The 14,246-nt window shown below is 41.6% G+C and overlaps 1 protein-coding gene across 1 annotated transcript in view; it reads left to right on the top strand.

The window, feature by feature from the left end:
• The window catches only part of LOC140636531 (uncharacterized), a 139,374-nt gene that overhangs the window by 96,482 nt on the left and 28,646 nt on the right, over positions 1-14,246 (top strand). The window contains exons 33-35 of the mRNA XM_072831833.1: positions 7,503-7,732; positions 8,678-8,816; positions 10,019-10,139. Coding sequence (XP_072687934.1) covers positions 7,503-7,732; positions 8,678-8,816; positions 10,019-10,139 — 490 coding nt within the window. The remainder of the gene's footprint in view (positions 1-7,502; positions 7,733-8,677; positions 8,817-10,018; positions 10,140-14,246) is intronic.

Genomic DNA, 14,246 nt, shown 5'->3' with positions numbered 1-14,246 from the left:
ATCAAGAGCACCATGGTCCTTGTCACAAAATCCCCTGGATACTTTTCAGTCCCCTCCAACCTGAACCCTTGTCAGCATTTGACACAATGTGTCCTTGCAGCCTCCCTGCTCCTGGCTCCCAAAGTACAGCTCCCTCCTAGTTTTCCTCTGGCATTGGTAGCAGGCCTTCTCAGACTTCCCCACAGACTCTCCTCCGCCTCCTGCCCCCCTCTTCCTCTCCCAATCCCCAATGTGTTATCTTTTAGGCTCTGTCCCACTACTTCTACAACCAGGTCTGCATTTTTACTTCCACAACGTTAGCCACTTGTGTCTTTGCAGACCCCTTCCTCCATTAAAAAAAAAAATCATTGAATCATTATAGCCTACAACTGTGTTAATATAAAAAATTAATATCATATGTTAAAATATTTTTATTCAAACTCAATACCCTTTCTTTTCTGAGTTTAAAAGAATTAAAACACTTTGTTGGACCTAGGCACTGTGCATTTTGTGTCTAGTCAATAAGTTTCCCCTGAATACTATTAACACAACTCTTGGCTATGACTGAGATCTTTTCAGAGCGCTTTGGTAGTTACTTGTTTCTCTTCTCCTCACAATGATTCCATGAAGTAGGTACTTTCATTATTCTCATTTTACAGGTAATACTGAAGCTCAGAAAGGTTAAGTGGTGTGCTCAAAATCACATACCTAGTAAGGAGAGAAACCCAGATTCCAATTTAACAGTCTGGCCCTGGAGCTCCCTTCTACACTTATTTGCTATGTTTGTTCCACTTCTCAGCCTCTCCCTAGGCAAACTCACCTGCTTTTGTAACTTTGATGACTTTACACATGATGACTCATGTGATGACCATCTACGTGTCTTGTCCAAATATAAATCTTCTCAGATTCATGCATTCAACATCCTTGTCCCATCCCAGAGAACTTGTGTCCCAAACTGGGCTTATTTCACTGCCCAAAACTTGCTCCTCTTTCCATATTCCCTGTCAGTTAACTACCACCTGTCCAGTTGTCCAAGCCAGAAAATCTGGACACTCATCTTTGATCTCTCTCTATCATACCCCGCAATCAGACACTAAGTTCGACTATCCTATTACTTTAATATCTCTCAGATTTGTCCACTGTTCTCCATCTTCCATTACCAACCCTCAATCAGCATCATCTCCTGATGTTAGGCTATGAGCATGACCTCTAATTGGACTCCCTGTATTCACTCTTGCCTTCTTCCAGGATATTCACCAGGGTAATATTTTTAAATGCAAAACCTGATTATGTCACTTCCCTCTTATAACCCTTCAGTGACTTCCAAATGTCCTGAGAATAGAATCCAAATGTCCTGACCCACTGATATCTCTATCCTCAACTTCTTTCATTTTATCAAATGTACCATGCTGCCTCTCCTCAGTAACTTTGTGCAAGCCAGTCCCTCTAGCAGAAAACCTCCTTCTCCTAACTCTCCACTTCATCTGATTAACTCCTATTTATCCTTCAGGTTTCAACCGCCAAACCACTCTTTCAGAAGCTTTTTCAGATTTTCCACCTTTGAGCTGATGCCCCTCTGTGCCAGTTAGGGTGCACTTGCTCTAAGTAACAGGTTGTGCTACTGGCCATGACTTAAACTAGGAAGGGTACTGATCTTTTAAAACAAGTCTAGGAGGAGGCAGTTCAGGTTGGTACAGTCACTCAGGTCGGTGTAGGCCCCCACTCTGCCATCTTGGGTATGTCGCCACATGTGTCCTTCATCCTTGTAAGATGAAAACAGGAGCCAGAAAGCTTTCTCGTTAAAGGGTTTTATCTTTTTTACCAAGGAAGAAAATCCTTTCCAGAGCCTTCTAGTAGATTTTCCTTGTGTTCTACTGGCTGAAATTGAGTCATGAGTCTACTTCAGGCAAATTAGTGGAAAATGAAGTGTGTTTAGATGTGCCATCTAAGTTCCACAACAGAATTACATGTTTCACTCAGAGGGAGCATTTGCAAAGTAAGCGCTGGCACCAAATAGTACCAAGATCAAGAAGCATGCTGGGCCCTTTGGGCTCTCGATTTACTATTTTCTGGCCCTGTTTTTTTTTTTTTTTAAGATTTTATTTATTTATTTATTAATGAGACAGAGAGAGAGAGAGAGAGAAGCAGAGGGAGAGAGGGGTGCAGGCAGATGGAGAAGCAGGCTCCATGCAGGGAGCCTGATGCGGGACTCGATCCCGGGTCTCCAGGATCATGCCCTGAGCTGAAGGCAGGTGCTAAACCACTGAGCCACCCAGGGATCCCCCTCCTGGCCCTGTTTTTTTTTTTTTTTTTTCTGGCCCTGTTTTTTGATGGATTGTCAGCCTTCCCTGACACCCCCACTATCCCCCTCCTTCGTTCTTTATCCTGTCTCCTGTTCCTTCTTCCGTTCTCTGAAACACTTAGGAAGAGAAGACTTCTCTTTTTATGAATATATAAACAAGGTAAGTTTGCCTTAAAGTTATTATTTATTTTAATTAGTTTTATTTCACAATTTGTTTTTAAATATTCATAGACAATAGAAAGCACGGGAATTTATCTATTTCTTCTAGGAAGTTCAATTTATTTGTTTATAATTGTTAATAATTGTCTCATGATTCCCTGTATTTCTGTGGCATCGGTTGTACCTTTTCTTTCATTTCTGATTTTATTTCTTTAAGCTCTCTCTTTTTATCTTGGTGAGTCTAGCTAAAGGTTTGTTAATTTTGTTTATCCTTTCAAAAAAACAGCTGTTCATTAATTTTTAAAATTATCTTTTTAGTCTCTATTTCATCTATTTCTGCTCTGATCTGTATTATTTCCTTCCTTTTACTAACTGGGCTTTGTGTCCCTTAAAGCCCATGTTTCTTACTGATTTTTCTGTCTAAATAATCTATCAGTTGATGTAAATGGGGTATTAAAGTCCCCTACTATTATTATATTGCTGTGAGTTTCTCCCTTTAGGTCTCTTAATATTTGTCTTATATTTTTGGTGCTCCCACATTGGCTGCATATATACCTAGAAATTTTTTATCTTCTTGAGGTTAATCCCTTATTGTTATGTAGTGCCCCTCTTTGTCTTTTATTATAGTCTTTGTTTTAAAATCTATTTTGTCTAGTATGAATATACCTACACCAGCTTTATTTTCATTTCCATTTGCATGGAATGTCTTGTTTCCATCTCTTCACTGAAAGTGTGTGTCCTTACCTATGCCTTGCTTTTCTATCCATTCAGCAACTCTATGCTTTTTTTTATTAGAAAATTTAGTCTGTTTGCATTTATTTTAATCATTGATAGGTAAGTACTTACTGCCATTTTGTTACTTGTTTAGTGACTGTTTTTGTAGTTCTTTTCTGTTCCTTCCTTCTCTTTCTTCCCTTCTGGCTTGATGACTATCTTTAATGTTCTGTTTAGATTCCTATCTCATTTTCTTTTGTGTATTTAATACAAGTTTTTGCTATGTAGTTACTATAAGATTCACATACATCATACTCTGTATATAACTGTCTCTTTTAAGTTGATGGCAACTCATATTTGAACATTTTCCAAACTCTACATTTTAACTGCCACATCCCTTCATGTTTTATGTTTTTGATGTCACATTTTATATCTTTTTATTTTCCGTATCTCTTAACTAATTATTGTAGTTTTAGTTAATTTTACTTTTGTCTTTTAACCTTCATAGTAGCTTTATAAATTAACCCATTACCTTTACTATATATTTACCTTTCCCAGTGAGATTTTTACTTTTGTATGTTTTTGCTGGTTAATAATGCCATTTCATTTCTGCTATAAGACATCCCTTTAACATTTCTTATAAGGCCAGTTTAGGAGTGCTAAACTCCTTTAGCTTTTCTCTAGAAAGCTCTATCTCTTCTTCAATTCTGAATGTTAATCCTCAGGTAGAGTATTCTTGGTTCAAAGAATTTTCCTTTCAGTACTTTGAATATCTCATGTCACTCTCTTCTGGCCTGCAAAATTTCTGCTGAGAAATCTGTTGATTATAGTGTTTTCCTTGTGTGTAACAATTGTTTTTCTCTTGCTACTCTTAAGATTCTCTCTTTAAATTTTGACACTTTAATTATAATGTGTCTTGGTGTGGCTGTCTTTGAATTCATCTTATTTGGAACTCTCCGGGATTCCTGAATCTAGATATCTGTTTCCTTTCTTAGGTTAAGAAAGTTTTCAATTATTATTTCTTAAAATAAGCTTTCTGCCCATTTCTCTTTCTTTTCTCTTTATGGGACCCCTATAATCTGACTGTTATTCTGCTTGATGTTGTTTCACAGGTCCCTTATCTTCATTTTTTAAAATTCCTTTTACCTTCTGCTGCTTTATCTGGATGAATTCCATTGCTTTGCATTCCAGCTTGCTGACCGATTCATCTGCTTCATCCAGTCTGCTCTTTAAGCTTTCTAGGATATTTTTCAGTTCACGTATTATATTCTTCAGCTTTGTGGACTTGTGTTTGATACTTCATTATATTTCCTATCTCTTTGTTGAAGTCCATTCCTCTTGCAAGTTTGTGAGCACCTTTATGATCATTACCCTAAATTCTTTATCAGGTGGATTACTTACCTCAATAGCATTATGTCTTTCTCTGGGTCTCTCAGTCTTGAAATGCCCTTATGTCACAGAAACTTCTTGTTCAAACTTGTCCTAGCTCTTAGTTGTTTTTGAACCTTTATGATTGTCTTATCAGCCTGATTTATTATTGATACATGGTTGAAGATATACCAAAGCTTGTCAGTGTTCCAAAGGGAAAAATGTCATTTAGCACCAAGCTTCAGGCTGATCTGAAGCCAGATCCTCAGGCAGCAGCTTTTAAAATCTGCATATATATTGGGGTGCCTACGTGGCTCAGTTGGTTAAGCATCTGCCTTTGACTCAGGTCATGATCCCGGGGTCTTGGGTCAAGCCCCAAGTAGGATTCTCTGTTCAGTGGGAAGTCTGCTTCTCTCTCTCTCTCTCTCTGCTCCCCACCCCCACCAACTTGTGATCTCTCTTTCTCAAATAAAATTGCTTAAAAATACATGCTAATATAATGTTGTGCAGCCACAATCATAATCCCTGCTAGCCTCCAGACCAAAGGATCTGAAGGTATCCTCTGGGTGACAGTTGCAAAATTTGGGACTCTAGATAAGTGTATAAGCTCCTTTCTGGGAGAACTTATTGAACTGTATTAAGGCATATGAGGTGCACAAGGATGGTGTCTTCCTGCTTATGTTCCTTAGGAGCACCTCCGTAGCCTCTATATGTAGGCCTGAAGCCTGCTCCTCACTCAAGCTGAAGCTCCAGGCTAAGTAAATAGGCTTTTTTCACAGGGAGAAAGAGTTGTGCTTCAGTCTACTGTCTGCAATACCCTGGAATAGTGGCCTGTCAAGTACTGTCTTTCTGATTGATACATTCCCTTGGAGCTCAGAAATGTCAGCCCCCTTGACCACCAGGTCCAGTCAGTCGAGGAGCATCCGCTGTGTGGATTGCATTATCCACGGACTTTAACTAGACAGCTGGAGAATGTAAGGGGTGGGGCACACTCTCAGCTTCAGAAAGACAGCAGGAAAATGTCTTGACTGCTTGTCCCCAGGGCTTCAGGAATGTGACAGGAGAGTGCCTTGTCTGTGTGCATATTCTGACTTTAGGCTGAGAGCAGAAAAATGCTGGGACTGCTCACATTCGCTAGCCCCAACCAGTGAGTGCAAGAATGTTGCAACTACTTGTGTTCACCAGCTTTAGCTAAGGAGTGGGGGAGAATGCTGCTGCTACTGCTTGCTCTTGCCTGCCCCAGCTAAGCATCTGGGAGGTGTTGCAGCTGGTCCCCGTTCTGGCTTTCAGCAAGGCAACCAGACAGTGCCATAACCAATCGCCCCTGCTTGTCTTAGTAAGATGGTGGTGGGAGGGTTTTGCATCTGAACTCGCCCCCTGTGCTAGCAGAGTATGTAGAGTGCAATATTGGCATCTGCCAGTGGCATCCTCCATTTCCGGGGAGAGCTCAACTGCCCCTACCCCTCCATTTGCTTTTAGATTAGCCACTGAATCTCCTGCACATATAGTCTAGTTCACATATAGTCTAGGTGCTTTTCATACTGTTATATTTTTGCTGGGTCTTCAGGTGACAATGCACACATATCCTTTAAAAGGGGCATCTTGGGCCTTTTTGAGCAGAGGGGTCTACATTGCTTGTAGGCTGCCCACCCCCCACCCCTTCATCATGCTCGGCCTCGGTCTGTTGAATGTTTTTGGTTACTGCATAAGATTTTATTTGATGAAAAATTTCCGAGGATAAAACAAATCTGGAAATCTTGGGTTAGCTGCTTAGTGAGGTGGTAAGCTACTTGAGGAGTTGTCAGCTGTGTGCAGGAGCTTTCGGCTCTCTCCTGGGTCTTGCTTGCCAACTCTGCTTCTGACTAACCCTCTTTCTGGCAGCCATACCTTTCTTTAGATATGCTAATAGCCCTGATCAAGGATCCAGTTACACTAGGTGGTGGTTCTTCCTGTTTTGAGCCCAGAAACCTGAATATCTGAGGTGCTGTTACCTGAATGTTCTCTGAGGCCCTTCTTGCCAGAACTTCATGATCCAGGTCTGCCGTCTTCATCTGCAAAGCAATGCTCCTTTCCCTGTGCCTGAGACACCGCCATCAGGGAACAGGCCTGGATGCAGGTCCCCATTTTGTCTGTCACTCTGGGTGACCCCTGTCCTCACACCTCTGGCTGCAAGAGAGGGGGACCTGAAAACGTTGTTCCCTCTGTATCCTCCAGGGCTCATAGCAGCCCCTCAACAAACATTTAAGGAAAAGATAAACGAGTAAACAAATCATAATTCTAAAGGAAAATTGCCTATTGAATAATAAGTTCAAATTAAGAGACATATAAACTTTTTTTTAAGATTTCATTTATTTATTCATGAGAGACACACAGAGAGAGGCAGAGACATAGAGAGAGAAGCAGGCTCCATGCAGGGAGTCTGATGCGGGACTTGATCCCAAAACTCCGGGATCACACCCTGGGCCAAAAGCAGGCACCAAACCACTGAGTCATCCAGGGATTCCCCAAGACATATAAACTTATAAAGGCTGGGAGGAGAAATAGGAGATGAGATAAACTTACATTTCCATTTTCTCATCCATAAAACAAGTAAAATCCCTAATAAAGGTTATGTTACAGCTCTACTGTGATGGGGAATTAAATCTCGAAGGGCACTTTCCAGAATGCAGAGGCTAACCATGAAAGGCTCAGTTTTTCAAAGACAGATACGATGTTAATGCCCAAGTAAGAGTTTTTTAGATAAGTGGTTCAAGACTCAAGCAGAAAGCTGAAATGGAGGCATTTCCCTCTTTTCTGTATCCTGTGTATTTAAGAAGGATGCTTACCCTCTCTAAGCTCTCAGTGTGCTGCAAGCCCATGAACCATTCCTCCTGGGGAGACTGGGCATTCTCTAAAATGTTCGTTCTGCATGGGCTACATGTAAAAGGTTATCCTATATTGATCTATGATTAGTAAAGAAGGATTTCTGTAATACTTTCAGCGAGATTTGTCCAGAGTGCCAGAATTCAGAAGTCAGTTCCAAAGCAGCCCCAAAGCCTCCATGCTACTGAGGGACCCATGCAATGTGGTGACATCCCTTGCCTTCCTGAGATCATTTCTGGTGTTGTGGAAGCAGCTGGAAGTGCTAAAGGAGCAGTGGGGCCGACTCAAACTGCAAGGCCAGGACAGCAATTCTCTGTCCTTTCACAAACAGTTTTCAGAACTCTATGGGTGAGTGTTGCTGCTGAGGTGCAAATTTTTGTGTATGAGTGGAATCTGAGGCTTGGCAAATTCCTGCCTCTTACTCTTAGGGTGAGATTTAGTCCATAATCCTGGTACATCCAGCCCCACTGAGTGTAGAGGAAGCTGGGCAATGTGTCTCTATAACCAGTGCTTTTCAGGGAAAGCTGGGTTCTACTGACTGCAGGGACAGTGCTGGGTTCCACTAAGCAACACTGGTAACATTTACTCTAGGTAAAGAGTTTTACCTAGAGTTCTGTCTCTGGGAACTTGTGTCTCAAGTGTCCTCATGGTGCTGACTCTTAAGCTTTTTTAGTTCATAGCATCCCAGGGAGCACTGGGTATGGAGATGCTACTGCTACAAACTCCTCCCCATTTTCTGCCCCATTAGACCCAAGTGTTGAGTCTCTGAAGGCGTCATGCCTTGCAGCCAGAGGTATAATAAGATGCAACATGAGGTCCTAGATTTGCGGGATGGGGAGGTGTTTTCACAGCTTCAGACTCTAGCTGGGATGCCTTAAGTGGCAAGAAAAACATGATGCTTCTTCCATGTGTCTGTTATCAAACAAGCATTCACTAAGCATCCACTCACCATCCTTGGACCTTACTGGGCACAAAAAGTTTCTCTTTGGTGGCATAGCCCAAACAGTCTATCTTATAGGTTATTATGGTCAGCTTTCCTCGTAACTAGGGAATGAGAAAACCTGTCAATTATTTTGAAGAATAAAGGCTGAAATTAAATGTACCCAATGGGAAAGGCTAAGGGATTTAATATTGACTAAGGGAGTGGCAACTGTCGAGGTGAGGGTCTATAATGGGTTGGGAGGTTTATACATGATTACAGGAAACAGAACATGAATGAACATAATTGTCAGAGAATCTGAAAAAGAAAAAAAGTACATTTGTTTGCTAATTCCTGTCTCTCTTCTTTAATAGAACTGACATTCTCTACCCCAGCATGAAGGCTATCGCTAGGCGGATGGGGAAAGAAGATGAATTTGAAGATATTATAATAAGTAGTCAGTCTTTTCTTCCCCCCAAAGGAGCTTCAGAAATTGAAATAAAAACTCAGCAGGTATGCAGGAACTGTTTTGAATCTAACTTTGAAAATTTCCTTTATGGCATAAGCATGTAAAACTACAGATCTACCTAGGTGGCATTTTTTTTTTTCTAAAACATTAAGTGTAGATTGAAGGTATGTAAATCATTGAACAGGCTTGGAGGGAACCAAGTATTCAAAGGCATGTGGGACTTTGATTAAGCAAATAACTACTCCTAATATCTCCATTTTGTAAGTCTAGATCTCCATATTTTTATTTTCCTCTAATTAAGATAGACTACTACCAAAAAAAAACTATGATAGAGAACATAGTAGCATCTTAAACTTAAAATCTAGCACGCAATTATCCACCCCTCCCAACACACACACCTAGGAAAATGGAATGCTTAAAATAGCTCCTGTGATTGTTTTTCTAAGAATAAGACAACATGATTTATACACTAGTCCATTTGATGTGCTAGATGATCTGTGCGAGAGGGTATTTGTTCACCTTGGTCCTGAGACACAGTCTCCACGTGGCTGTGCTTTCTATAACAGGCAAGCAAATCCTCTAGTTGTTTGTCAATGGAGAGACTCACGTCCCCTGAATGTCAGGAATCAAGCAGCAACTTACCCCCCAACCCTCCGCAACACACACACACACACACACACCCTCCAGTCCCAAGCCCATTGCTTACCCTTCTGAACCCTGGTTCTTCTAGTACTTCTAGTGGTCCTCTGACAGGGAGAAATGTGGGCTCTACAAGCATAATGGGTAAAAGAAGGGCTCACAGCTATTGGGACAGTTTTCTCCTGGTCATGTTTGGAATTTTACATCTTCTCATGAAATCCTCCTGGATATCTAAGTTGAGTTTCAGCCCCAAGGGTTTCTCTTGTAACAATAGTTCATAAAATTACTGGTCACATTTAGAGGCCCCCCCAAAACACATGAGGTCATCTCAGACATTGAGCACTTTGCAATTTAGCACCACTTGGTAGAAAAATGATTGTATTTATCAATCGGGCTGTGGGCCAGGAAGAAAAGATGTTGGTCTCCAAAGAGGTGTATCTATCCTCACAGAAGCACTTGGAAACCCAAGAAAGGAACCCTTCCTTCTTCCTTGGGAGAGAATAGCTGAAGGACAGGACCTAGCCCCAGACCATTCTGGAGGAATTTGACTTAGGAGCCCAGATTACAAACTGAATGTAGAAAGTGACTCTCAAACTTCTTACTCTAGCTTCAGAAACTTCTGGAAAATCTTGAAATTCACATGATCCAAGAAGTATTAAGAAAAGTTAACAGAGAGATAGCACTGGTTGTATCAGAAAAGTCTAAGGAGCGGTGTACTCTCCCTACAGGTAAAGTGTGTTTATTTTATTACTTTACAAAATAAGCATTTATTGGTTTTTTTCCCTGATTATGAAAGTAATCCATGTATCATTTCCATGGCTAAAAACAAGTACCACAATGTCCAGAAAATAATACAAAAATTAGTTTTTAACACCTTGGCCCAGAGAGAATACTAACACTTTGATGTATTTCTTTCCACTTAAAGTCTTTTAAATAGAAAACATTTGTTAAGTTCAGTCTCAATTCTGCTGATTAACTCATAAGTGAAATAAAGTTGAAATGGGTAAAACACATGCTTTTCTTATTTGTAATATATCTAGTGTACGTATATATGCAATACATGTATATGACATATATGTCAACATCTTACAAATACATGTATTTGGGGTAGGAAGTCAATCACAATTATTTCCTTTCATCTGAAGTCTAAAGTCGGGATCACTTCATGGACATGTGATCATTGCACTCACATGGGACTCAGGAGTACTTGGGGCTTAATGCCCTATGGGTGCCATCTTGAAATGCTTAATTTTAACTTAAAATTTGTGTTTTGCAAGTGGAATTCAGTAAGTCAATGGAGCATGCACCAAGAACTCGGAGCCTTTGCCTTATACATAGTCCAACTTCTTACTGCCTCCCCACCATGCCAGGAGGGGTTCTTTGCTGCCTACTCCTCTGCTCTCTGGCACCCGAGGCATCCCTAACCTCCCCCTCAGCATCCCTATGCAGCAATTGCTGCTCTCCTCTGCTTCAGTGGGAGCCCAAGCAGGTGGAAGATCAGGATATGTGTACCTGGTAGTATTTCAAGGACTCTAGTCTGGCAACATCATGGTACATCTAATGGGTGGATTCAATGGAGCAAGCCTATTGCCTATCCTTTGATTTATACAGAGGTTACAATACCCTTGGGGTTGCCTGTCCACAGTGGGCCCCTAGGAAGGAACGATGCCTGGCTCAACTTCTCTGCCCCTCGCCGGGACATATGGGGCCACCATCCAGCACCTGCGTATATACTCATGCTTCTGATCACAGGGTGGAGCCCCTGGATGCCTGTGAGGGTCGCACTTGCCTTGTGAGCATTCCTATGCCTGGGGAGTGCAACATTGAAAACAAATAAAAATACCATGACAAGTCAAGAGAGAGATTGCAGAAGAAATAAAACACTGTATTTTAGTACCTATAAGTAGTACTTTTTTCCCCCTGCTTTTTGGATAAGAAGCCCTGCATTTTAATTTTGCACAGGGTGCCATTGATTATATAACTGATCCTGTCTAAACTACAATGTCTACTCCTAATCCTACTAATTCTATAGGAAAGTCCACAGCCTTTAAACTATGGAGAAGTTGTTTGATTAGCAAACTAAATTAGGCTTTCCTTTTGAGACAAAGTCCACAGACATTGTATTGTGAATTAATAATCTATGTCCTCATGTAAGACATTGTCGCTTTTATCAGTGCTTTGAGTAACTGAATTCTGCACAAAGGACTTTGGCAAAAGGCCATGCAGTGAGAGGGCAAGCCACTTCTCAGCTGGGGATGTCACCAGAGAGCTAAATGTCACCAGAGAGCTGAGTGAGGTTGAGCTTCAATTACAGAACATTTAACAAGACACAGAGCATCTGTTGTTTGTGCTGTGTTTGCTGCATCCAGGCGGCTCCCTTCGAGGCTTGGGAGAAAATCCACAAGCACGCAGCAGGTGCAACCATCTGCATGTTTCAGGCTGTGGTTTTAATGAGACACCCGGATGGGGGGGCAAGGGAGGAAGCATTTTTGCTTTGCAGTTCTGCTGTGTGCTGCCTTGTGCAGAGTGCTTCTCGGTGGTGCTTGGAAAGAGCCTTCAGTAAAAGGCTGGTAGGAGTCAGGCAGAGGAGAGGGGTAGAGTTATTTTTAATGGTCGTAAGGTTGATATTATCAAAATTTACTTTGGTTACAGAGTACTGGCCAATTCTAAACTCTTGTTCAGATTCTATACTCATGACTTTTAAAACAAATACCAATAGTGAAGGTGTTGTGTTACTGTTGGTTTTGTTTTTGGTCTGTTAGGCATAACTCAATGTGGGTATCCTCCGGTAGTGAGTTCCCCCAGGGCAAGTGATGGAGTCCCCACTGTGTACCAGGGGTGCTTTGATAGACATTTCTTCAGTGTAGTCCTCCTGAGACCCCTGTGGACCAGGAACCTTCAAAGAAGGCAATAAAACCTTGGAATCCCCACCCACCTACTGTTCATCTCAGCAAGAAGCAACCATAGTGGACGGGGCTTCCAACAGAGACCACTTCATGCAGAGACCACCATTTGTGGTCAAGGTTAGCTTTGGGCTAGGAGTTTCTACAGAAGCAGCTGGGAATGGAGAGTATTGAAACCCAGGGGACATCTCAGGCTCTTGTCCTTCCCTCGGGGTCTTCTCTCTCCCTGTCTTACATCTCTGGTGTCTACATTTGTTACCAGCCAGAAAGAAATGCTCCAATCCTTCTCTATCTTCTCCCTCCTTCCCACTTTGTCTTGGGGCTTAATCTTCTTGTATAACTTCTGAAAGAGTTTCCAGTTTATCAGTGAGCATCTGAAAATGTGGCAGCCACACCGGGTCCAGTGCTAGTTTGTGGTAGCTGAACTAGTGCTCCCCTGAGAACTTTAAAAAGTAGCTCCAGACATCCTTGTTAAGCCTCTGGGGCTTGGCTTAGCAGAGAGATGGGTTCCGCTGATTGAAAAAGGCTCTGCTGTTCCCCACATTTGACATTTTGGCATTGAAGTCCTTCTTAATTGATTTTCTCAACTTCTCTGAGCATTTATAAGGTCAGCAATCTCCCAAGTGGAGTGCATATATCCCAAGGGTGTGGGGAGAAAATGTTAGAACTTCTAAATAGATTAAATCCATATGTAAGAAGTCACATGTCACACTCCACACTGAGGTGTCCTCAAGTGACTACTTGCAGGCAATCCACAAGCAAGCACTAAGAAATAGTGAAGACACTTCTAATCCTGGTACATGTTTATCATCAGCCACGCTATGAGGTTAAAGAGATAACCACATCTGATAAGAAGTCAGACAAAAAATTTTATTTTTTTTTAAAAGATTTTATTTATTCATGAGAGACACACACAGAGAGAGAGGCAGAGACAAGGCGAGGGAGAAGCAGGCTCCACGCAGGGAGCCCGATGTGGGACTCAATCCCAGGACTCCAGGATCACGCCCTGGGCCGAAAGCAGGCACTAAACTGCTGAGCCACCCAGGGATCCTCAGACAAAAAATTTTAAAAGGTCGAGAAACCTCTTAGGAATGTGGATTGAGATCCATTCTCATTGTTGATGAGTTTCACCCTAGGTATGTCATGCTATGCGATTTTAGCCAGTGATAGTACCGTAGGTAATTAGAAATACATAAATACACACATGTTAACAGTGAGCAATGTCTCGCTTGAAGGAAGCACATTCCGAACCCTTAAGACACCCTGGTCAAGGCCAGCATTCCCAGCGGTGTGCCCCAGAACACCAGTTTCTCAACATGTTAGTGCAGTCGTTCTCTCAATCACCCTACAATAACAGGCTCACAGGCTCACCTGAAGCTTTCCATTCCCTTGGTAACACAAGCCGGCAAAATACTAATCACAGTCTTCGGGTTACCTATGTTTACCCAGCATCACTGGTCATTGTTTGCTCCAAACCTGTTCATGCCAGTTTTGCTTGTCATTGTGGTTCAAGTACAGTGGAACCGCATTGTGTTAATTATTGTGGAAATCAAAGAAATTGGAGTACAAAAAAAGAGATCTGTTCTATAAAACCAAGTCGAAATGGATAAGCTGTGGTACATCCAGTCAATGGAATAGTATTTCATGCTAAGAAGAAATGAGCTATCAAACCATGAAAAGACATGGATAAAAATGCTGGAAGGCGACCTGAAAAGACTACATATTGTATGATCCCGACTATATGGAATTTGAGAAAACACAGAACTATGGAGACAGTAAAAAGGTCAATGATTGCCAAGGGTCTAGACAGGAGAGAAGGATAAATGGGCAGAATACAGAGGATTTTCAAGGCAGTGAAACTATTCTGTATGATAATATAATAGTGGGTAGATGCCAATTAAACATTTGTCAAACCCATAGTTTCACCAACAG

This window comes from Canis lupus, chromosome 7 (genome assembly GCF_048164855.1).
Source record: "Canis lupus baileyi chromosome 7, mCanLup2.hap1, whole genome shotgun sequence".
In the NCBI taxonomy this organism is placed as follows: Eukaryota; Metazoa; Chordata; class Mammalia; order Carnivora; family Canidae; genus Canis; species Canis lupus.
The sequence above is the reverse complement of the archived record's forward strand: the minus strand, read 5'-3'. Positions and strand labels throughout refer to the sequence as shown.